This window comes from Poeciliopsis prolifica, unplaced genomic scaffold (assembly GCF_027474105.1).
Source record: "Poeciliopsis prolifica strain line A6 unplaced genomic scaffold, Auburn_PproV2 SCAFFOLD008, whole genome shotgun sequence".
Taxonomy (NCBI): Eukaryota; Metazoa; Chordata; class Actinopteri; order Cyprinodontiformes; family Poeciliidae; genus Poeciliopsis; species Poeciliopsis prolifica.
This window is the reverse complement of record NW_026562383.1, coordinates 10,910,197-10,936,950: the sequence shown is the minus strand read 5'-3', so window position 1 is coordinate 10,936,950 and position 26,754 is coordinate 10,910,197. Positions and strand designations below refer to the sequence as shown.

Below are 26,754 nucleotides of genomic sequence, written 5' to 3'. Positions count from 1 at the left end.
GCAATATGAATCCTCTCTTGTGTATTTTTTTCTCACTGTTAGACTCCAGTGGGCTTTTGACGTGTAATTCATTAATATTACAAATATTCAAATAACTTTATTGAACATACTGCAGGATGACAGAGGCAGTAGGAGATTCACAACCCATTGAACAAGTGCGGATCCCTGGACTAAGTGCCGATTCATCATGAATGCCTTACTCCTGTCTAATGACTGCAATCATGTGGCACACACATGCAAATACACAGACACAGAGACACTTTCTCTGTGTCTGCATTTTTAAAACATTTTTAACCCTAGCATGAAACCATCAACATTTTAAATACAGTCCTATTTGATTCATGTTCAGTTGAGTTTTTTTTTTCTTCTTCAATCAAAATGAATTCAACAGAAAAAGATAATGCTATTAAATCCAAAAAACACAATCAAACATTAAATCCCCACTGCAGACTTTCATTTATTTTTGCTTTAAAGTTTGTCTGTAACTTTTTTTCTTTTGCAATTTCTCCTCCAATTAGGTTTTATTACTTCTTTGTACATCTCATCAGAGTGCAAAGGATCTGACGGGGCAGGACCCTCTAAAACCCCACAACCTATTAGAGCTAATTCCAACCCATTTAGCCTTGTCTACTTCTGTTTCACTGAGTTTGCTTCATTTGCAGGGAGGCATCCATGTGTACTCTGCATTACACAACACAACACACACACTAGCATCCACCAAGTCACCTTGAAGGCCAATTAAGTAAGCATCTGACTCTTCCTGTTCCTATTAGTCGTACGGCAGTCAGGACCAGTGTGATGGGGACAAAATGGAGCAGTAAAAGCAAGAGACAGGGAAAGGCTAGACGGAAAGAAGAGGGTGAAAGACTTCTTGTTTCCATGGTTCTCAATAGGGTGAATTGGGAGGTGGGGGTGGAGAGCAGTGGTGAAAGAGCATGACCCAAACAAAAACTCTTTGAATTCAAGGCCTAGGGAGTGTTTATAATGACCCCAAACATAGATGCACTACTCTCACTGCACTGACAGACTCTAATGATCCAAAGGGAATCAAGAGATTTTGTTCACACATAAAAGAAATACCTACCGCAAACAGGACTGTTCTTATCCCCCAAGGAGGTGCACATAGTCCTACTCCTATTATTCTTTCCTCTCCTAGTATTTCTTTTCAATTTATGTCTTGTTCACAGACCTTTAGCCGCTTTCAGGCTGTGTATTTTTACCAAGCCTCCTCTTGTCATTTCTCACTTTGCCTTCTCTTCAGTCACGACACTTTTTTTTTTTTTCTAAGAGATGCCGCTTTGACCTGACATCCCCTCCAGTCTATTTAGCCAAACCTCTGTCTTTTCTCTTTACTTGCTTAAGACTTATTCCTCGTGGTACAATGTTAGACTCTTCTCTCTCGTTCCCACTCCGGGGTGGGCTCTGGGATTTTAAGGTCGGTCGGAAACAGGACAGTGCACAGCGAGACAAAGGACCCCAAACATTCACCAGATGGCTGAAGCCCTGCATAAATTGCCTACGTGAACCTTTGCTAGAATAAAACAAAAGCCTTTTATTGCGAGGGGTTCCCTTTCACCTCCTTACACCAGCCTTGACTCCCATTTATCGCATTGCTCACTTGATGCCTTTAAATTAAGATTGCACATATTTGAAACACATAAAACACATTACAACTAAAATTATTTTTAAAAGTTTAAAAGTTTCACAAAAGTTACTTCTAAAGTAAAATTTCTGATTGGATAGCTCTGCCAGTATTTCTTTACATTTCATCCTATCCTTGTTACCGTCTATCCTTTCTTTGGAATACGTTTCAGCAGATTGTAGTGAGGAGAGATGGTAAACCTCTTCACAGATTTCTATCTTCATGTAGGAAGTACAAACATACTCTTTTTCTTTTGCTCCTTTTTGTTGACTCACTTTCTCAGCAGTGTCTTGTTAATAAAACTGCCATGTCTAGAAGGACACATTTCAATTCTCAAGAAAGTTTCTGTCCCTTCATGGAGGGTTTGCTATAATAGATATAAATTAGTCAAGGTTAGCCTGTGGTACATGAGGATAGTGAGCTAATGAGAATTGAATTGTAATTTTGTTTGTCCCAAAATGTGCCTGCTACTGGCACCTGCAGATGCAGCGAGGCAAGTGCCAGTAGCATACCAGATCATGGAAGGAATCTAACTAAACAAAGATCAACTTGAGTCTAAAATAGGTATTAAACATGTCAATGTTTAGTATAGTTTGCTATTTCTATGTGCTTTAAATTTATTCTAGCTGTTACAAGCTAATACAAGTAATGAATATATGCAAAGAAATCAAAATAATTAGTCCATAAAATGACTTAGTAGTATTGAATAATAATGTTGAAGTATTGAATGTGAGAAGTAAATAATGTGGATGCATAAAAAGCAAAGAAACTGTGAATATTGTGTGGTACAGCTGGTAATAGCAACACTATTACTCTATTTTAAAAATACAACAATATAAAAATATAATACTGTCTGCTGAAGTTTGGATAAATTTTTGTTCAAGAAAAAAAGGGAAACCTGCTGCACATTATGACATTTCTAAAACAAGATCTGTGCCAGGAACAAGCAAGAAGGTCCTGGGTTTGATTCCCAGCCCAGGGTCTTTTTGCACAGAGTTTGCATGTTCTTCCTGTGCATGCGTGGGTTCTCTCTGGGTACTCCGGCCTCCTAGCACAGTACAAAAACATGACTGTTAGGTTAATTGGCCTCTCTAAATTCTCCCTAAGTGAATGTGTGTGCAAATTACCACTAGCTGTGGTAGTTTGATAAGTCAAAGTACACTGTCAAGGATAACTACGGTACATTTAGGCAGAGCTGTATGACACAAGAAAATGTATTAATGGTGCAGGTTGGAAAAACAACCTTTTAGATTAGAGAACTCGACACAATAGCACTGTGAATTTTCATTGTTGTCTGTCAATGAAAATGCAGTCTTTGGGTCCAAAATTGTCTTTGGCGCAGTTTTGCTTTTAATGTAAGCCAGCTTTTAACCAAAAGGTTCAGTCTTGCAGTTTTGTGTAGTGTGTATCATTGTTTGAAATCAAAGCAGCATCTAAGCTCTCTAAATATCTTAATTTTCTTCTGTGGCAAGTCTGCTGTTACCATGTGCATGTGTATCTGCACCCACACACAGTTCCCATCACCTCTGGCTAAACTTTGCATGTCCAATTTCATAACCTAATCATGTTTGCTATAATCCTTGCACACTTGAAGCAAACCACATTAGAGTTCTTCAGTAAATGCTCCCTAAGTGTCCCTGATTAAACTTATGTGAAAAATGAAGTCTGTGTAATTTATGTTATGACACCAGGCATTATCCTAAACCATCTCAGCTCCCTATAACCGGAAGGTCATATCAAACACGTCCCCACAGCTTCCACAATATGCAATTATCCAGCAATTAGACACCTCCCATAATCTGCATTTCACTATGTCATTGACTGTGTGTAATTACATGTTTTCATTGATGGTTAACTCAGTCTATATTTTTAAGCATTGAGTCATGTAGTTTTGCAGAAACCAGAAGAAAAGTCTTATTTAAGACAAAAAACTCTGAAGTCTACAGAAAAGGTTATTGATCATCATGTGCTGTTTGAGAAAAACCTTACTACTGCCATTTTCACTCAGAGCTTCTGCTATAATGCTACAAAATAGACACCATCATTATGTCACTGTTGCTCACCTTGCTTGGTGGTTACAAAGGGAGCACAGTAGTATCGTGATGGTGGCTTTCATGTAGCATGCCAGGAGAATTATATAACTAAGAACAGTCTTGTACATGCATACAGAACTCAATTGTTCATGCTGATTTGGTTCAATGGTTCCTAGAAAATAAGTATAATGTCACAGGCAGTGGTTAACTGCCTGATTTTAGCAGGCATTTAACCACTGCCTGCTAAAATCATTCTTTCTTAGAGACTGTTTTGGCCCTCAACAGGTATTCTTAGGACATTGTGACAGTAGTTAGATGATTGTGAAACATATTTAAAAGTGAATAAATATAGATGCATTCTTTTTCTTTACTTCTATTGCTTAGGTAAAGTAAATAATGTGTACACGTTGATATCATGCTTATCTGCTTCTATACAATAACAAATTTAATTTGTCAAATGAGAATTATGTATTTCTTTTTCCCATTTCACAAGCTTTTTTTTTTTTTGCTACAGCGATTCCCCATTTATTAGGCTTTCCCATTTCTCTAAACTCTAGGTATGAAGTCAACTGCTGTTGTTTTTATATAAAAAAGAAAACGTCTCAATGTGTAATTAGTAGATGAAGTACTGAGCCCATTCATATCTTTTTCAGTCATTTATATGTACAGGACTTATAAATGCTGAGTCTGAACCATCTTTTCTGACTAAGCTCTGATGACACATTTCTTCTTTATCATGTAGAAAAGATGCATGCTTCATACTAACATGTAATACAAAGAAGATAAAACAAATTGTGTATATGGCCATTTTTTCTTAACCATTTCATTGATGTAGAAACAATATAGTGCCCTAGCAAAAACACTACCTACACATTTTTTTAAAGATAAATCTCTTAATATTTTGACCTCTTAAGTGATTTTTCAGAAGTTCATAAATAATTCTGGAAAAAAAATTTGATTTATCTTAGCTCTGGTCAAGCATAAGTACAGCACTAGCCCACTTTATACTGTGTTATTCTTTTGAAAGAGAATGATATCTGATTAGTCTGGCTATAGCTGACAAACAAATGGATTTCCTGTGTCTGGAATGTTCTCCTGGGGAGCTGGAAGGGCTGAGATAGAAAGACACTGCTTTGTGTTGGAGCCAGTACGAAGCATAATAAGACCCTTTGGGGAATGAACGCAAAGAGAGATAGGGACAAAAAAAAAAAACACACATTCTTGTACAATGCATCAGTTTCTCAATTTCTTTCTTTTCCTGCCTATCTGTCCATATTCTCATTAACTTCCTTAATAACTTTTTTTAACTACTTAAAATGGTTGACCCATCATTGGTTGTTTGACTTTTAGGTCCATTGTGTATTTTCACTAACACAAAGTTTATTGTATTTTCAAATATTCTTGAGACCCCCATAAACAGAACTCGCACAAATACAGCAGTGCAGGTGTACTTACACTTTTACCTTTGTGTGTAAGATTCACAAGCTTCCCATCATGAATGGCCCAGTAAATCCTATTTCTTTCTGCCTTTGTTTCGAGTTCTATCTAATCTTTTTGCCTCTTTAATTCCCTATTTTCCACTGTTCTATTCTCCAGTGTTGTGCTAGGAGAGCAGTCACAGAGGGAGTGTGACAATAGAGGTATTAACCAAATGCATACTAAGCTTGCCTGTGTGGCAAAGTCACTGTGAGGCCTTAACACTCCCTAATGCCCTGTAAATAGGACTGCTGCTCCCCAAGAAATTCCTTAAGAAGCACCCAGACTGAGGGGTGTTCTTCCTGACTCTTGTGACCTGGGTCCTCATCGGCTGTCATTATGCGCACTAGATTTTCATAAGCGCTTAATCTGAATTGGACGCCCCTTCATTTTAGAAATTGTTTAAGAGCATGAAACTTGGCCAGTCAAAAGGCCCTGTCTTGAGGCAGAAGATGGAGACTCTTCTAAACTCCAGTTTCTTCCTTTACTTTCTTGCATACATAATCCCCATTAGAATCAGATTATTGCTGTATGGAAAAAAAGACTATTGGGACGTTGAAAAGATGCCCTGCATAATACTCCTCCCAGAGGAATACAAATGTGACAGACGCGGATGAATTTAAATCTGATTGAAAATAATAATAATAATTCTGAAAAATAGGCAAGGAGTTGCTTTGAGACAAAAAAATCACTAAGCACCTCTTACACTTCAACTTTAATTTATTCCAGTTTATAAGTCAAGTTATAAAGATGGTTTACATTTCAATGCTTTTGATGGTGATGGTATAAAAATAATATTTTTTTCTTAACGTCTTTGTCATATAAACTACACCTTTTTGATCAGTGTCATTCCCCCTCATACAAAAGACTGGAACAAAAAGTACTTCTGTTGTGAAATTTTGGACATGTAAGCATTCTACCAATACATATGGAAACAATATTTACAGCTGGTCTGTGTAGGTGAATAGATTTACATGGCTGTCAAATATAAGACCCGTTTTGAGACTGGATGTTGGGGAAAAAACTTTGTCTGCTTGGTCTTAGTGGTTTAAACATGTATCTCGCAGGTCCGTTCTCTTTCTTCCTCACTTAGTATATGTTTCTTTATGTAGTTTTTTTTTTTTTTCTTTATGTGCTCGCTGCCCCAGAACACCTTAATCCAGTGTGAAAGCAATTGGCTCTCTCAGATCTAATCAATAGAGGCTTAGGGCACCGAGCCAGGGGGAACATCTCTGGCCCCTGCTCAGCTACAATCAATTTAGAACCATCGATTCAGTGATTGAAATACAAAGAGAAGACGCACTGAACCGTACAGGTGCTTTGGTGTTTGGGTGCACCAACATGTTATCCATCTCTCATTGTGAAATTTCTGTGTATTTATGTCTGTTTGCTTGCATGTCTGCTTGAGACTACACAGTATGTACGCAAGGGTGTGTGTTTTCTTACAGGTGTGTATGGATAGTATGATTTATTTTCAAGCCATCTGTAGTAAAGTGGGAATGGCATTTAATCTAGCACCTCTGAGAAGGAGCCCAAAAAAAAATCACTCCTAATCCAATATGTCCTGCCCATGGAAGCTGTTTTAAAGGTGTGTATGTGCGTGTGTGTGTTATGATGAAAAGTGCATTAATTTGTCTTCAAACCTTTCCTGTTGTTTTTTGTACATGTCATGCACATTAATTTTACTAAATAAATTGGTGGACTCTGGTGGGGAGGTTTTTCACGAAACTACACTTATTTAAAAAAATCTAAAGACAATAGATAGATGTGTGCATGGGCAATGACTCATAATCTTACATGTTGTTTTTATGTGTACACATAAATATAAGATGCTACTAAACTATCCATTTGTGTCACATTTAGCAGTCCACAAACATTAATGCCTTTAAATAACTATACTTTTGCACCAGTGTGTTTAATTAATAGTTGATTGTTTATCCTTTTTGAGAAATATAAACAGCCCAGATATTTTCTTTCATTTTGTTTTATCCCAGCACAGCATCAGCAAATTATCATTTCTGAGACTGCTAAAATAGCTGTAGCATAATTACAGTTAAGTCATTTTCAGATATTTGTGATTGTTTACCAAGACAGTTTACGGGCAAACTCTGCAACCTTTTATATGTTGATCTCTGTGATGTTAAAGGTAAAGGTAATTTTATTAATATAGCTCATTTTCAGCAACAGGAAATACAAACATAAAAACAGACCAAAAGAAAGAGCAAAAGAAGAATTTGCTAATAATGTTGATCCAATGTAAATAAACTAGATTCTTCTATTCAGGGTTGGTAGATATGTATAAGTAAGTATCCTCTGGTCTAATTCCTTTTCTGGTTTAGAAGAATAAGAGTCTAGAAAGTAGTTGCCAAGGTAGTTTTTCTGGATTCCAAGTGCTAAACCCTGTTCTGGATTGCTTGATAAATATAAGTAATCTGTAATCCCTGGACTCTCCTATACAGGGTTGGTAAGTAAGTAAAACATGTGAGTATGTTATGAGATTTATAATTTTTTTAATACTAAAAACATCAACTGCATTTGTCATTTCAGAATGACCAAATACTTTATTTAAACTATATATATATATTTTTTTAAACAAATTATACTTATAGAAGGAAACAACATCCAGTAATCCAAAGCAGCTTGTTTGAGTATTTGTTTGCACCAGGGCGGGGATATGTAATGTAACCTGTTTCAGTTTTGGAGGATTAGTGTATTATTAAGAGTTTTCTTTTTTTTTTTCTCTCTGTAGCTACATCATAAAAAGTCTTTCATAGTCTAGTGGTTAAATATATTTAGGATAAAAATGATCATCAGGCACTGGAGTTAGCAGATCAGAGTTATATTGGTATTCATGTCATATTTTTCATAAATCTATACACCTGCTTCTTTTTAAAGTCTAGTTCTGTTCTTTCATCAGCTGCTTCCCATGGCTGTCTGTCATCCACGCTCATCCTATTGAATGGCTTTCTATCTCCATCAATCCAGGAATGCATAAGGGCACAGAGGTCCCAAAAGCACACACAAACATGCATTCTGTATGCAACATGTGTGTGCCTGTTTCATACCTTTGGCATATTGACTATGTGATAAAGGTCAGCTCTGTCCAGATTTGGACAGGTGGGATGGGGCCGCAGTCCGTTATCACCCACACCATTACCGTGTGTTTGTCTGCATGTGTTTGTCTGGAGGGCGATAAGGCTCACTGATAAGGTTTTGAAGAGGTCAGTCAGATGTAAATATGACATGGATATAGATGTGCGGTGGGTCTCGTCACTGTAAGAAAATCTCACAGATGCAGGAGCATTGTGTGCCAAGATATGGAGTCAGCCTCTACTCATTCACACAATTCTAGAAAATATTTGTTTAAGACATCCATCTGTTTTTGCTGTGTAGGAATGATGTCTCTATTCATGTCATTCACCCATTAAGATTTTCTGGTCTTGCCTGGTTATGTCAACAAAATTGTTGTTTTAGTATGCATGAAAGCACTCCCACTCAGGATCATTTTTGGGTCGACCCACATTGGCTAATACAAATAGAAAAGTTGCTTTAAATACAGTTCATTAACCAGCCTTTTTTTATTCTCACTTGCCTCTTGTTAGGCTTGAAATGACAGCCCTCACAAAATATGCAATGAGAAATGGCTGAATCACAGACAGCACACATATTGTGGGAATCTGACACCAACAATTTGAGTGACAAGATGTATTCTCGAATGCGTTCTCACTTTGTTTTGCTCCTGCTTTCCATCTCTTTGTGTTTGCCTCTCTCTATATTGCCCTCAGTCCACTTACTTTGAACACCCACACTTCCAATATAATTTGTGTTTTTGTTTTTTTTTTCTTTTGATGGAAACCATTTTATCATTACTCCCCATTAGATATAAAATCAACAACCAGTGGAGGTAGAAGAACACACATATATATATATATGAATGTCTCAGACAACAGGGAACGGAGGTTGAGGTGCCAGAGATACCATCATGGGAGGACAAGCCCCTACATGGGATGCACCACCCAGCAAATAACCAAGTGGCTGATATCAGTAAATCCTACCAATGGCTGGAAAAAGCTGGACTCAAGGACAGCACAGAGGCCCTCATCCTGGCCGCCCAGGAACAGGCCCTAAACACCAGAGCAATAGAGGCCCAGATCTACCACACCAGACAAGACCCAAGGTGTAGGTTGTGCAAGGAGGCCCCTGAGACAGTCCAGCACATCACAGCAGGGTGCAAGATACTGGCAGGGAAAGCGTACATGGAACGACATAACCAAGCTCCCAGGCCTCTGGTAGAGGACTCGAGCTCAGAGGATAAAAGATAGATAGATAGATAGATAGATAGATAGATAGATAGATAGATAGATAGATAGATAGATAGATAGATAGATAGATAGATAGATAGATAGATAGATAGATAGATAGATAGATAGATAGATAGATAGATAGATAGATAGATAGATAGATAGATAGATAGATAGATAGATAGATAGATTGATTTACATTTTGAAACATGGACATAATTGTCAAACTGTACAGGCCTGAGCTTTCCAAGATATTTTTTTTTATTCCAATATATTAGCAAGATTAAAAAAAGAAAAAAAAGAAGAAAGTCGGTCAACATATCCAACGATTTTATGTTTTTCATCACATAATATTAAAATATGTTGGTGAAGATCAACTGTCCAATGTATTTTCACAAACGCAGCATAACTACCACACACTTGAATGTATTGTATTGGGATTTAATTTGATAGACCATCACCAAGTTCCTCATACGGTGAAGGTCACAAAATGACAGAAAAATGGAACAGGAGGATCGACCCAGTGTCTGCAGTGAAGAGGGCGCTGTCCGATCTGTAATGGTGACGCGAGAGCTGAGTCAAAAAGCAAAGCTCTCAATTTACTGGTCGATTTGCATTTCTGCCCTCATCAATGGTCATGAGCTTTGGGTCATGACCTAAAGAATGAGGTCACAGCTACAACCAGCCTAAATTAGTTTTGTCCATAGGGAGATCTAGCAATATACATAAGAATGCATATTCAGATTATATAGATGATAGCATAAATGAGTTTGGTTACATAAAAATAGAAAACTGCCAAGTGGATAAAGTTTAGTGATTTTACCTTTATCTTACCACATTCTGACATTTATTAGCAACTCAACATGTCGGGGGGCTGAGGGAGAGTTAACATTTAAATACTTTATTCTTTAATTTATTCCATTATTTAAATAGTTCCAAAAGTGCTTCAAGCCATAATTGTTATTATGTTAAATGTTAAAATGGCATGCAGAAAGGAACAGAACAGTAACAAATTAATTTTCATTTGTTCTGAGTATACCAGCAGATACCAGCTGTGCAGCAATCACTTGAGAGCCTGGTTTTGAATTGCAAAAAGGAATAAATTTGAGTGTAACGGACATGTTGGACAAATATCTTTTTTATTTTATTTTCTTTATTAGCTCTCTGGGATCAGTATCAACCCAGTGGGTCAGCCTTCTTGGCTCATAACAGATTTTTGTCTATCCAAAAGACCACACAAAACTGCTAAGATTAAAATTATAAAACAGGTGACTGTTGAAACTCTGAGCCTTTGCATTTAATTGCAAAAATAAAATCAAAAAGAGATCTACACTAATTAATATGACACGATCATTGAAATAGTTATTATTTAGCTCTTACTTAAAGACATTAAATTGTATTTTCTAATGACATTTTTCTAAAGTGAAATATGCAAGGATTATTTTCTCTGTACCAGAAGTGCCAAGAAATGTGGATAGCACTGAATTTTCCAGAATTAGTTATTTGTTACTTCAGTCAGAAGACTTTGAAACACAAGCTCTGAAAACTAAAAATGTTGTTGAGCAAAGCACCAAAAAAGCGAGAGTGAGCGTCTTCAGTTAACTACTATAGATTAATTGATCTAGCCATAAAGTAAATGAGCTAGATCCATTTAAAAAGCGGGACAAGTGCTGAGACAGAGAAAGCTAATGGTCTTTCCCAAATTTAAATGATAGAAAAGAAAAAAGCTATTGCTTTTTGCAACACAGGCTTTATTCGCTGCATTTGAAAAAAGACGAAAAACATTAACCACAGAGAATGACATGACATATGATAAAATGTATGCTTACAAAAATTAATTGCACATTTTTCTAAATATTTTTTTTTTTGTCCTGCTTCAGCTTCCGTTGACTTAAACAGTAAAGTTGAAGTGATTAAATCAAATTGGCAATTGTTGTGTGAGCAAATAGAATAAAATCCGTCTTGATAACGCTGACTGATTTCACCATTCATCAAGCCTTCCTTGCCCCTTTTTGCTCTGTTAGTTGGTGGTGGGCAATGAGCCTGGCAGCCCCCTGTTAGGTTCTGATTACAGTGTAGATTGTAGTGCAAGCACATGTTACTGCCCGCTGAGAGCCGATATGTTTTGAAGGGCGGTTTTCTCTACTACCTTGCCAGCCAGGGATAGATTGGCACAGTGGAAACTCCGAGAATACAAATACCTCCTCATCTTCACTGTCTCTCCCTGTCCTGTTCTGGCCTCTGTTCTATCTGAATTATATACTCAGTGCTTTTGCTTATAAATTCATAAACACATCTGAGCCAGTGTGCCAATGAAATACTTAGACGTGAAGAGTCAATGTGGAGCTAAAATATTCTATAGCTCTCTTGATCGGTATTATGCTCAATTTATGCAGACACATGCACATGCATACATATACTTGAAGACACACAGCTCATAAAGGCGCTATCAATAAGCCCATTTTCCCAGTCGGCTGGTCTGTCATTGGCCGGCTGTTCAAAGGAAAAGTGTGGGCCAAAAAAAAAAAAATGGCTGTGAGGTTACCATAGTAACTGCCTGCCCAGGGGTGTGGGCTGTCTGCTAAATTGTTCGCTGGTTTGTTAAGGCTCACACACTCTAATTTGAAGAGAATGTGTCTTATTTAACCAATCATTTAACAGTCACAGGCTCTGTTGTTTTCAGTTAAATAGCTTTATATATTTGTACAATTTTATTTCAGTATGTACGACAACTTCTTTTTCAGAAATAACTCTGAAAGGAGGCCTTTGTTTTTTTTGGAGTGAGGATTTCTACCTTTTCTTTTCTGCTCTTCTTTGCTGCACCACCCTCTGTTGAAACCAGTCAGACATACTTTTATTTTTCCAGACATGTTGAAAAAGCATGGCACTATACAGATTGTCTTCCAGTACTTTTAAGACTTCAGTGTCATGAACAAAAGTAAAGGCTGAAGTCAACAACCTATATTTTTTTAATTCCTATTCTTAAGGGCCTTTTGTAACAAATTGAGTCCAGTTCTAAGTTGGTGTTAGTGCTTACTAAGCATCAATTTGATGTGTTTACATCAAGTGAAAACAAAGAACCACTTTTATCAGAAGCTTAGGGCAGCCTCATGTGGAACAGCAACCACAAAAAGGTTGTAGGCACCATGTTTAAAACTCCAGAGTTTCACTCAGTTTTTATTGGTCTGCATAAAAACATTTAAAACACCACCCGTCAACGACTGGACATTTTGGATTGGCATCAGAATAACTGTTGACTGTCTCTTATTGTCTGACAGTTTATTTTTAAATCAACCACAGAGCATATGTATGTAAATATACTCAGCTGATTATTTTTCACCTAATCCATAAACATTATTTCCAACTTCATTTTATCACAAGGTGTTTGTAAACCTTACTCTAAATATTGTGTTTATGTCCAATTTCCAGCACTGCTGGTGTGGATGAAGGATTAGCTGAGCAGTATTGTGTGGCATTTACAGGAACCACTGGTTGCTTAAAAATCAAGGGGAGGATATTAGAGCATCTATTTTCAGGAATAAAGGGGTAAATATTTTTCCTGTCTCCATGCACTAAGACGTGGCTTTGGCTTGGATGGTAGAAAAGCAAACTGTCTCTTTTACAGAACTTTTCAAGACCTCTTTCTAGCACCAGCCCCAGTTAAGAAATTGGGACCTTTTTGATAGAAAATTGTATAGTTAAATAACATTTCCATATTCCCAAGTGGGGTCAACTGTTGTTACTGGATGTTTTTGCAGCATCAGACATAGCTGTATCAGCTAGTTTGAAGAGAATGTCTATGCGAGGATGAAGAAAGGAGAAGGTGTACCAAACGTCTGTACGAGTGTGCGTCTATGCGTGTGGGTGGTTGTAGGTGTAAGAGTGTCTTATCTTAGAAGAGTAGCTTTGACAGGGTCAGAATGGATGGGTGATTAATGATCAGGGGGAGTGTAATGTGGGTGGAACTTCTATGGTGTTGCCACTCTTAACAAAACCACAAGAGCACAAGAGACTCTGCTCTGTTTTGACCAATTCTTTATTCTTTGGAACACCACTCTGGTTTTCTTATATGCCTTACAGTTTCTCTGTTGAGATTGGAATGTGCTGACAGGACATAGTGGAACCTGACAATGACCAGCTTTCCTGAGTGATGTCACTACAAACTCTGGATTCCTTCTAAAACAAAAAAAAAATCTGTCTTTTTTGTAAGCCATTAAGCAATGGACTCCTAAGCTTTTCACTGAGATATATAATCTTCATTGACCTGAGATGGCAATGTACGAGATACATGCAAAACCATTCTAAATTCAGTTTCTCTAAATGAATAAATCATAAACCTTAAAGGCATTTTACCCCGACCTTCGGGATCCTGTAGGCATTCTCTGAAGGTCCTGACAAGTTTTTATTTTAACATATGCCTCAGTCTCAAATAATTGTATTGTTCTTTTCAATGACCTTGTGGAGAAATACTATACATGCGTTTAAAAAAGCAGCTCATTATGTGGAAAAATGAACAATGAGAAGCTGGGCAGAATACTAATGGTCTGCAGGTCTGATTGCCTTTTGTTTTTAGATGCTGTCAAACAGCATGTTCAATTCTTTACTTCATTGATATTTTTAGATTTACCTAAAAAAAATTACCAGAATATTTTTAACAATCAGTCCCACCAGACACAGATGCAAGTGTGTTGTCTTTCTGACTGACTGAACAAAACTGTGTTAAGGGTCAATTGGGGTCCCGACTCAGTCATAGTGCTGCCTGCTTAAGTGTTTGTCACTGAGTGGATGTATTCATGATTCTAAAGTCTCTCAAACACTGTGATCCAGACCTTGTGTGGATCACAACAGAGGTTAAGACTGTCCTTGGGGAGGTCAAGAGTTGTACTGCCGCAAAAACTACAATTTTGTACCCCTCTAAAAGATTTAGAATTTCTAAGCTCATATTTGGACTGACCTTCTGCTGTGACTTGCTTCCATTTTTCAATTTTATCTTGCACACAGCAGGGATTCTTGCTTGACATTCTGATAAAATTCTTGACCTACCAAATTTAATTAATCCTACATCTTAAACTGTGACTTCAAAACATATGCACTTCACGTGACACAGTGGTAGAGTCCCTACATGAACTTGATGCATTACCTGAGGTGTATGTTGTATTATAAACACAGCAAAGATATTGATCATTTGTACTCCAGTTTGCAGATCATTTATTTTAAAGGCTAAATGCAGTGATGAGTCAGTGCAATAATGCACTGACTTATAATAATGAAAAAACTGAACGTCCAAATCATTATTTGATATTCTGATATTTAATGGTGTAATATGGATGTATTAAACCCCACTCATATGTTCTGTACCAGAGGCATATGGAGTCAGCCTCTGTTGTTCCAAATTTAGAACTAGGTTATGTCAATATTGGTTTTACTGGCTGTGTTTTATGTCATATTTGGAAAAGAGGGGTGAGCAAAAAATATTTACAGTTGTGCCATACATAATACATTTAATATCGGTCACACTTGCTGCTACTACTTGGACTAGTGATTAAAACCTATACTACAACAGTATACAAATACTTATGCTTTATAAACATTTACCTTTTCATTAGATGTATAAGTCGACAACTTTTAATGTTTTATATACAGGTGTGCAATAAAGATCTGCTGTCTGCCATGTCTTTTGGTCAGGCTTGCTTTGACATCATTGACTGACTGTAAGGGAACAAGTGAAGATTCACTGATGCTGTATCTCTGTCAGTTGTACAGTGTGCCAGACAGAAGGATAGATAGAGAGAAAAACAGCCAACCGAAGCAGATTCAAACCTGTCAATCAGGATCAAAGTGAGACTGGGAGGAAAGGTGGAGGAAAGATTAGTTCTGAAACATGTGAAAGCAGAGAAGAAGAATAAAATCTTGTTGGGTCAGCCTTAAAGGAATAAAAGTTTTGCTCCTACATGCATTCAGTTCAGTTACAGGTTATCCTCCCATTGGGGAGACTAATTACTTGCTGAGCAAATGTTCAGTCCTCTGCTGTCCGTAAAACTCAACTCATCTGATTGACAGATTTTTTTTTGCTTTGGCACAGAAACTCCTGGTCTCCTCTAATCTTAATGTGCACATATCAAGGGAGAAGAATTTGGGCCAAGTTCCCAATTCAGTAAAGCATAGCGTAATGATACCCTTCCCAGTTCTGACAACCTTTAAAACAAGATCATTTAGGGGTTTGCAAACATGAATCACACTCTCTAACTTTCTCTCCTTGTCCATGCCTGTCTTTTTTTCACATAGTGAGAGATCAGTAAGCAGTTAATTAACGAGTTTAATGTTTGGATCCATGTGCATATTTTGTTTCAATTAGAGAAGAAGCTTCAGATCCAAGGTAAGATTTATAATCTACCCAAATATTAATCTTCTGCTGTCTCTAAAATATTTGCACAAACATATGTGTGTGGCTGCCTGTTTGCTTTTGCCTGGCTGTCACTTATCTCTCTTCCTGTTATGCTGATCACAGCATTCCTACTTTCTGAAGGACAGGCCTTAAATTATCTCAAGTTCTTTTGGACACATAGTAATCAAATGCTGGAAAATGTGATGCACTCTCGTTTAATGGGGGTCAACAGTGACTAAATTTGCTGGTTGGTAAATCACCATTCCTTGATGTCACTACTGTTGTGGTACTGCTGTTGTTTTCTCTGGGTTTTAGAATGTGTACATTTAGTCAAGTATGTGTACATGAGCACGAGAATGTGTACATTCTTTTTTTCTCATTCAGAGTTTGCTTTGAAGCTCATTTGCAGCACTGCTAGCTCAGAGAGCTGATTCAGCACAGGCTCTTCTGCCTTTCTCTTCACTTTTACCCATTTACAAGTGTCCAGGGAAGCTACAGTTTGAATGTAAACACACAACCGGAGGGCAGAATCTAATGTACACATTCTACTCACACTCCATTAAGCTCACAGTGAACAACTCATAGTGATCTGTTTCCACAAGAGCCAATTCAGCACATGTGAAAATTTCTTGGTACATTCTGTGTGATAACCATCTGCATATGATAGTGGATCAAATATGATAACGCATACGTTTCTTCCACTGCCTGTGCTGGAAAGTAATTTTTGATCTGTGCTTTTATTGTCTTGTAACATTGGATAGTGTCAGAACTTATTGCCTTTTAAAATGTCCCTGCAGCTGGGTTGTGCTTCCACATATGGGAAGGGAGCTCTTTTACAGAGTCCCAGTATGCTTGTAGTACGAGGAGCCTTATCTTATCACATGTAAAATCCGGTCAAAGTCAACAGAGTTTGCAAACCTCCTCTCCCACATAAACGGGAGCTCCACTCACACTTACAGACAGTTTTGCTTTTACATTGCCCTTACAAACCCTGTCTAGACATAGCATTTCTCTCCATAAGAGGGTTTGTTCCCTGATGTGGTTTTTATGACCATTGTAGTCAGGTCTTGCAATTTGGTTTGTATCTCTTTCATGTACTTTTCGATCTTGAGATATTCGTCCTTTCTATCTTCATGTCAGACAAACCAGAAACTGTTTAAAAATCAAATTTATTTCTTCAGGCTACGTTGAAAAAAATCTCTGGAGGAAACACATGTCAAATGTATACACTGTACATGACAATAGAACATCTTTTTGTAGCTTTCAGATACAGACCTCTGAGACCAAATTTAAATCTTTTTAATCGTAAGCATTATGCATACTGATTAGTATTCTTCCTAACATCTAAATGTGACAAGAAAAAGTACTAGGGCCAGCACTTTTGCTCTTGCTATTTTTATTATTATTATTATTATTTTATATATTGCTAATGTGGCTCAGAATGATTAAGATTTGTTTCTCCATCTCAGTGCTTATTGTACAGTCTCCCTGGTGTTTGATTGTCTGCTAGCTGGATTTAACAATCATCAGTTTCACTTGTTCCAACTGAAATTGGTAGTAGAAACTTTAAAAAAGCTAAGGGCAAGTTATTGTTATACAAAAAAACAAACAAAAAAAAAATGTGCACTTCTTGCTCCTGTTTTGTCCTCACAGTATGACCAGCTGTTTTATCTTGTGATGGCTCTTTTGGTATTTTAGTAAATCACAACTTTCCAAATTTGCAATCAGAACGTTCCACATTGAACAACTCTAAAAATTGTGATTATTTTACAGCAGTAAATCATATTTTTCACTTAGTGGGAAAAAGGTATCTTGTTGCACAATGAGCCTACTCCCTACTAACGGTATTCTGTGACTAGACAGTAAGTAAGTCAGAGTACATTGAGATCAATCACAGACAGACATGCCATTGAATTCTAAACATTTTATGTTACAGCCCTTTGCTGTCCACATGCGTGCTGTTGCACTCATTTGTTTTCCTTTGGAAATCACTTACTTATTAAAATATATATGATTTTACAATTTTATCACTAATACTGTCACTATGTCGTGAAAGTATAGTATGAGACAAATAAACTATGAAAATGTCAAACTCCTCTGCCTTCTCCCAGTGCTCCTGGTATTAACTGCAGAAATACAGAGTTTGGATGAGAAACTATCAAATCAGTTCTAGGAGGAAGGTCATAGCACTATATATGCACTTGTGTATGTGCTGCTCACACCCGTTCCCTCGTTCTCTGCTATGCCACAGCTTCTGATCAAGCAAGTTTGAATGCCCAATGATGACTGTGGATGAAAAAAGTTTTCCTGTACAAGTAACTTGTTTCTTTGCCATTAGCAATGCATACACAGGCATGATTGACAGTGTTCCTTGTGGCTCTTTGACCAAGAGTGATGCGTTTCTGGAGATTGCACTTTTGCTATTGCAAAATCTATGCTTTATATACAGCAATTGTGTACCTGTTTCATACCATCCTGTTACAGTATAGTGACAGTTTTAACAAATATATAAAATTATGTTTATTGTTTAATATAAGTTACAGCTTTACATACTTTTCGTTCTATTTCTTAAACAATCTTTAAAAAAAAAAAAAAAAAGTGTTTCTTAGAGTTTATTACATTTAGTGTTTCCTCAGTTGTATAGGTTTTTGGGGAAATAAAATCTGTTTAAATAAGGCTGATGAATGTAGTTGTATAACACTTTTTTTTAACAGTGTTGTGTGACTGCACAGTAAGTTACTCAGTTAGCCTCAGGTGTGCCTGTCGGGCACAGCGAATCAGACTGAAAAACATCCTCTAGAGAGATAGCCTTTTCAGTTATGTTTGCATGCTATTTTTCTCTGTTTCAGCAGGATTTCTCTTTGCATCTCTATCATTAAAAGCCAGGAAGGGCTTTTCAAAAGTTTGAAAAAAGGATTCATAAGACCAGGTATCAACCTTTATATGCCTTAGACCAGAAGCTTAAACAGTCCATTAATACATTTAAATTAATTAGAATAGATTTTAATTACATCATACAAAAGAACTGGATAATGAATTAAAAAGATTCCCTCACATAAAATGCTTTTTCCCTCTATTTGACCAGTCACTGCAGAGGAAATGGACCAGCTCCTTTTCATTGTGACCATTAAAACCTCCTCATATTGAACTAAAAGGCTCTTACTCATAGACAATGTAATCATTTTGTTGCAAGCAAATTCAGTACTTATTTATTAAGTCCTAGCTTTTAGTGCCTGAAACACTTACCACAGGGTAGTACCTTCCTCTGTCCTTGTCTGTAAATCTCAAAACTTTTTTCTCTTGTTTTCTTATCATGACTGCGTTCATATTTCTCTGACTAATTGTACCTTTTACTGCCTAAGTGCTATAAAAAGGAATAAAAATTGTTTTTACACAGTATGAGCATACCCTACATCTACAGTCAAGCTGTTGCAATCAATCAGCCTTGTCCCATTAAATTTATAACCCTTCCCCCCTTAAGAGTGGAGCTACACCACAGCTTCCACCCCCAGCAGTAAGCTTGCTAAAATACCAGACATTTATCATAGTTATTATAGTCATTAAACCCTTCCACACTGCACAGAATCTCCTCAGCTTTGTATCCTTTTGAGGCGCAAGAGTAAATGGATTGGGTTATTGCCTTCACTTAGGGGCACCGATATCAGCCACAATAATCCTTGTTCTCCACCACAGCCTTTAAAATGTAGGACTCTGACACCTCACTCCAACTCTGACAAATTGGTGCCACCGAGACTGCTGAAGTATCCCCACTCTTTGTGGTATTAAAGGTAATGTTGTCACTCTAACTGAATGTTTGAAGTCTTGGTTAAACCGCAGAATGAATTTTTACACAGCTGTGGCCAAGAATGTATGAACTCCATCCAAAATTTGACTGTTGCTTGGCTGTGTATATTCTCGTGTGGGAGAGCCACTGGACAAGGTGATAAAAACCAGTTTCCCTCTATGCATTAGTTTTTAAAATGTTTGTTTATATATTCAGAATGAAAAATGCTTGTGCGTAGGGGGAATTTCAGTTTTTAACATAACACATTTTTGTTATAGTTCGTAGGGCTAAACAAACAGAGTATATGTTTGTTTTGATATTTGATATATACCCTTTGAATTCTTGCATGGTGAATCAAATAAGTTGTGATTGGGAGTTCTTAAATGTAGTAAACAAGGGCTTTTAAAGTGATTATTCCTTTAAGTTAAGTATTTTGTAAAATAAGTTCTTGTGTAGGTTAGAGTAGAGATGCACCGATCAATGTTTTGTAGCCAATTTCTACAAATCTTTGTCCAAATTTTGCTGATTCTCATATTCCTTTGAAATTTATAATCAGAAGTCTTGAATCAAAAATATCCTGAGTGGTCTGTATGGTTGATACAAGTTGACAATGTATTTTGGTGCTAAGCCATTCAATCATTCATAAACTTTTCTGTAATAAGGACTTTCAAACTCAGGCATTGTGCTCTGACTTCCCAGTTTTAATGAGAATGCGAAAAGCAGTGTCCTCAACAAGCTCTGGTTGACTGATTGACATTTAGGCTTGATTGACAGGGTTGCAGTAATCAATACAACTAAAGATGAACACATGGATGAGTTTCTCCAATTATTACTGGGGCATTTGTCATTCAATCCTAGAATTTTTTTTTTTTTTTTTTTTTTTTTGGTGATTAAAGGACAACTTTGTAATTGTTACTATATTTGTTTTAAGGTTTAGGCCTGAGTCCATCACTAGACCCAAATTTTGGTATTGGTAGTTTTCAGCTGTAATAACTGAAGCTGACTCCTGATTATTACTCATCTGGTCTAAAGATCACTTCATTTATTTGTATTTTTTTCTGATCAGCTGGAGAGCATTATGGCACATCCACAAACTGATTTGTCTCCTGATTATTACTCATTTGGTCTAAAGATCACTTCATTTTTTTCTTTTTTTTTTCTGATCAGCTGGAGAGCGGTCATTGAGGTTCAGTAAGATTTCTGGGTAGTGCAAAATTTAAAAGATTAATTTTTTTTGTTTGTTTGTTTTTTTTTACTTGTTAAACGTTATCCAGATTTACAGAGTCTCCTCTCTGCTGTGCACTTTGCCAGCAGAATAGAGACATCCCTGATTCTCCTGATTAAAGTGTTATATGGCTTCCCCCGCTTTGCAAACCCCAGAAATGCACAGATAAATATGTGTGGGAAATGAGATTGTTTGATAAAGCTAGCGGTAAAAAGGATGAATGGTGTCATATTAAACATTGAAGTGCTCAACTTTCAAAATGAATCTTTTTCCATCCATTGTTTTCTCACTTTGTCTGCCTTGATTTAATTGTTTTCAGAATTAAATATAAGTTCCGTTTTTTTGCATAGCCATAAACAATATATGTTGACAACATATGTGTATGAATGTATATTCATTAATGCAGCTAGTATTTTGAGAACATATAGTCTGTCTTGGTGAATAGTTTGCTCATGAATTTCCCTCTGGATCTTTGAAGTTTGAATCCACAATTGCTCTGGTGTCCAGCAAAAATAGGCTCTGTTCTAACGGATGGTAGTGCAAAGGTGCTGAGCACAAAGTTGTCACTCTGCAGTCTAAATGCCCTCATTGACTATAATGGGTACATATTTAAAGTGGAGTGCATTCCATGGTGGAGCGGAGTGGAGACACAAGCAGAGGAAAATGAGGGTAAATGTTCTGATTTCAGTTTCTCAGCATAACATAAAAAACATGATAATAATGTAAAAATCTAATATTTACAGTAAAAATATACTGTGTCCAACACAAAATACCTACTAACTGTGAATCTAATGGTCAACATAATACCTTCTACCTGTCAAATCTCTTCTGCATAATCCCTTAGATCACATTGTTTATTAATGGGAAACTAAATAGATCCAACAGGAGTACGTTTCAGCTTAGCTTGTTATTAATTTCACACTTTTTTTTGTTTGCCCCATACGGTTCATTCTGTTAGTGTTTGGGTGATTAATTTCCCCCTTCGTTTATTTACTGACATTGCTTTTTTTTTTTTTTTTTTGTCACAGCATGCCCACCAGGTACTTTCAAATCAACGCAGGGTCCAGGCCTTTGTCTGCAGTGCCCTCCCAACAGCCGATCCACAGCTGAGGCTGCCACTATCTGTGTTTGCCGCAATGGCTACTACCGTGGCGACGCTGATCAACCAGATGAACCCTGCACCAGTGAGTATGGCATACATGATGTTGCATGTTGCACTCAATCACTCTGACACTATGATATTGTCTTAGGATAAGAACATGATATTCTAATGCTTTTGAAGGGTTAGAGTTGACAGTAAAATATATAAAAAAACAAAACTGGCCAGCTGCAATCTCACTATCGTCAAGCCTGCACATGCTCCTGCATTTGAATTAGTTTGTATCTGAGTCCCAAACCAGCTCTCCAGTATGGCTGTAATAATCACATAAGGGGAGGTTTGCATTGCTGACATCTCCATCACTGTGCCAATGAGCTTTTTTTGTTTCCCTGCAGTTGTGTTTTTTTTCCTCTCCCATTTTTTTTCTGTTGTTCTTTTTTGTTTGTCTGTTATCATCCCCTGAAGTCCTAATTACTCAGGCAGATGCTGTGAAGCTTCAACACTGTCCTGCCGTAATCCGCTGGAGATCCAATAAGGCCTTACACAGCATCGTACTTATCTTAATATGATGTAAAACCAATATGCTAAGCTTTCTTGCTGTCCCTGTTGACACGGAGTTACACAGGACAAGACCTCCAAAAAGTTTGCTTACTTTCCTTTTTCATTTACTGACACTGGTCAGTATATAAATTGTCTTTTTCTCATTTGTAGAGCAGACCTTGAGGCATTAGCTGGATGGTTATCTGTTAATTAATTCCTGATTTATTAACAAAGATTTGGCTAATTGGCTTCAAGAATGGGCTCAGGGTCATATTATTTTTCCAAAGGGTTGGGCAGTTACATAGCCTTTTCAGCTCCTAAGCATATTTTGTAGTTACGGTTTGTATGTGTCCATAAATTTAACAATTGTCTTAAAGCTGCAGAAATATTACAGTGCAGCATGACAGGATCTGTTGCCATCAACACCTTTTGGTTTTGGATGTTGCGGCGAGAAGATATTTATCCTTCATCTTGTGTTTTCTATGCTCTCCAATACACTGCACGCTTTTGTGGCAAATTTGCAAGTTTTCTATCATCTATAGCATCTGGCTCTACCTCGAGGCCTTGCATTTTCCCTAAGCAATTTCCACAAGGGCTCCCCACAGTCTATCTGGAACAGATCCCCATGGCCTAAGCAGCCTGTTTCTTTTTTTCTGATTTCAATCATTCAAACGTTATCCCCCCCTTGGTTTCATTCTTCTCTCTTTTGCTAGATTCTTTTCCCGCATTCTTCACTCAACAGGGAAACAATCTGCATATTTAAGTATTACACATACTAGATGTCATTTGATAATGTTGTTATGGTTCTTTAAGACTGACCAGTTCTTGTCTTATATTTTGTTTCTGTTGTTTTACTTTCTTTTTTTTTTTTTTTTTTTTTTTTTTTTTTGCAAATATGGTTCATTCATTTCTGCTATTTTAGAGCAATAGTGTTTTTTGGGAGGTGGGGGGGTTTGCTTGAACAATCATTGGTGCGGACTCTTAATGTTAATTATGACCTTTGACCCGAGCTGAGAAAAGTGAGACCTGCTGAGTTTTAAATGTTGTTCTTAGGTCTTTTCTGAACTCCTGGATGACTTGTTAAAGTGTTCTTGTAATGATTATGGGATGAACAGGTTCTCATAAATACTGTTTTATGTTTTCTCCATTTACGGAAAAGGACTCTCACTGCAAAAAGCTACAATAGAATTTGTAACCCTTGCCAGTCTGATACATTTCAAAGATTATGTTTATCATCTGTGTTTTAGATGGTGGCATAGTGTTATACTTCTAGAAATGTTTTTCAGCTTACTTTATGTCAGACATTTTTATTTTTTTTTTACGTAATTCTTGGGCTGGTGGTAAACTTTTGTGTGACTACTGAAATTGAAATATGTTTTTTTTATATTTATATATATTTGAGGTTAGCCAAACCTAATTCATGGCTTTCACATAATGTCATGATGGTTGGGATATATTTTGTCCTTAATAAATGAAATGATAATTTTAATACTGTTTTAGGTTGTTTTTCTTTTAATTTCTTGATTTTAAAAATATACATATCGAACAAAAAAAAGAAAAAAAAAAGTGAAGTTCCCAGCAAAATCACAGGTTCCTTTGAAGGGTTCAACTTACTATAGCAGTGAGCCTGATTTGCTGTGGATGCCTTGCAGCGCAGCAGGGGGGCCAGTGAGATCATCCTAGTAAGAATCTCTTTAATACTGTGGGTCCTGATAAGAGCACTGCCAGAGTAGCTTAAATCAGACCAGTATATAGGAGCAGAAGCTGTAGCTTAAGTGCTTCTCACTAGCATCTGAAGCCCGGGTCCCTGTATGCTCCAAATCAGCTTGATTAGCTTGCTGACGGATTGCCCAATCCCTGGCTCTCACAGCAGGGGGCCTCTTGGTGTATCCTCCCACCTACACCAGCTTCTTCCTTCAGGGTTCTGAATATACCAGATCTGGGCTACATTTCAAACTCCCCAATGCATCCCTTACCCCTCCTTTCTGCCTTTTCTCTGTCTTGCACTGTTTTCAATCTTTGCCTTAGGGTAGGCACACCACAAGTGTTCCGTCTCACAGCAGGAAGCCAAACATTCTTAGTCAGGCTACCTAGCAAAGTAAGTACTTTTGGGGCAGAACTTTGCATTCTTCTTTGCAACTTCCTGGTCACTTCTCTAAATTTCAAGCCCCCAGGTGACCGACACTGTTTCTGGTTTCTTATGAGTCTCAGTGAGAGGAAAAAATTGTTTTGTACATGTGAGAGCAGTGAGGAAAGGTCAGCCAGTTCTAGCATGCTGAGCCATGGGGATTCTCTCAATATGTGAGTCAGGAGAGTCGATTGATAGGCTCTGTAGTAACTGAGGAGACTCATGCTGTTAAACCTCTGCTCATTGGCCCATAGCAGATAGCTATGCTAGAGAATCATGATGTGAGGAATACTGGAAAAGGGAAAGTGACCAAAATGTGAAAAAAGGAAAATATTCCTTCAATGTGTATAAACATGTCACTTGTAATCAAGTAACATTTGAATGCATAAAAATTAGAAGAAAAAAAAAAGCGACCAGGTTAATTTCTTCATGTACAAAATTCATCATAAAAAGTTCCAGTGGAAGATAAAAAGATTATAGGGTATGTACATATTTGAATCCAACTGTCCTATGTACCTCCTCAAACCAGTTTGTATATTTTACAAATATATTTGTAAAATATATAATATAAACACACAGTGTTGTAAATGTCTGATAAATTAATGCATAGATGAGTGCTCTACATTGTTTTTTCCAATAGCGTTTAATCTAATCTGTTTCTCTGCATTTATAATCGAAACAAAACATACAATTTAAGTCAACAAAAGCATTAATCTGTTTTTTATTCTATCTATTATTTACATTATTTCAAATGATTTATTTTAACTTTCTGTTTTTTGTTTTCTCTCTGAAAAGAAAGACCACAGTAAGTTGATGATTTTTGTCCTTAAGTTGGTATTTGCTTTCTTAATTTGCTCTTGAAATCACTTAAATCTTCTCTTAGCTGGCCAGTTTTATTCTTGAGCAGTGGTATCAATGAATGGAGCTAAAGTCTCAGATTTCTGTACTTGGTTCTTACATGTGATGCTCAAATGTTATTACTTACTACATGATCTGCAGAATTACAACACAATATCAGCTGGTGTAAACACATTCACAATGGTCTGAGGTGATGTATTTGACTGTTGTCTGAAGAATTGCTTGTCATAAAGCACAACCTTTGTGTAATTTTCAACATGGATAAGCATTTGTAAGATTTTGTAGAAATCCTAAGCTGTTCAAAATAATGTTAGAATAATTATGTTGTGTTACTTTCAGTTAGGAGTAGCATCACCATTAGCCTAAATGTAAATGAAGCCCACAAATACTTTATATATCATATAGCATGTTTGTCCTGTTTTAACTTATTTTACACTTTTAAATCAAAATGTTTAGTCTGCATCATGAGTGTTATGACTCACCGTGATACGACTTCATGTAATGTCTCTTCATGGAGTTGCTCATAAATTGAAACATTGTCATAGCTGTTGTTTAAATCACCTTGCACTTTCTGTGAGTGTACCATATATATGTCAGAAATTCTTCAGTTAAAGCAATACAACCACAAGCAATACCATATCTAACATCTAAAAGCTAAACTGAGTTTTGAATGTCAAAATCAAAATACAAAGAAACAAGCATTGAAAAGTAGAAACAACAATCCAGAACAAAATCTTAAGTCCGAGAATAAAATTGGATTGCATTTTGTGTCGGAGGATTGTAACTAACTTATAATAAGAGTTTTAAACTACAAAAAAGGCTCGAGAGACAAAAACAGAAAAGACAAATGACTGAAGACTGTACTCAGACTTCAACAAGTTGTTCATTGGTTCATCAGCTTTCTAAATCTTAAATTGATATATGTGCATAAAACTGGCTTTCATAAGACTTTCAGTGATGCATTTAACACTGTCATCACTGTCTGATGACTAGGCCAAAAATATTTTCTAGCTTAGTATGATTGTTGATTTTCATGGTTAGATGTCAGATGTCATCTAACCTTTATTAAATATCCTGAGCGGGTAGGGTAAAGAAACAAAGCAGTAGACCCTAAAAACATTCACCTCCACTGAGACAGAGGATCTCGTGTCGTCTGTAAAGACTTGGACAAAATGTGACTAAAATTGACACCCTTAAGAATCCAGAGTGATTGCCAATAAATCTTGTGACAACATCTGAGAAAGACTTGCAGAACCAAAAAAAAGTCAAACACAAGGAGTATC

At 36.8% G+C, this 26,754-nt stretch overlaps 1 protein-coding gene across 2 annotated transcripts in view; it reads left to right on the top strand.

Annotated features, from left to right (window-relative positions):
- The window catches only part of LOC129361819 (ephrin type-B receptor 1-B), a 166,819-nt gene that overhangs the window by 80,670 nt on the left and 59,395 nt on the right, over positions 1 to 26,754 (top strand). For both annotated transcript variants that reach the window (XM_055032944.1, XM_055032943.1), the window contains exon 4: positions 21,875 to 22,030. In XM_055032944.1, the coding sequence (XP_054888919.1) occupies positions 21,875 to 22,030 (156 nt within the window). The remainder of the gene's footprint in view (positions 1 to 21,874; positions 22,031 to 26,754) is intronic.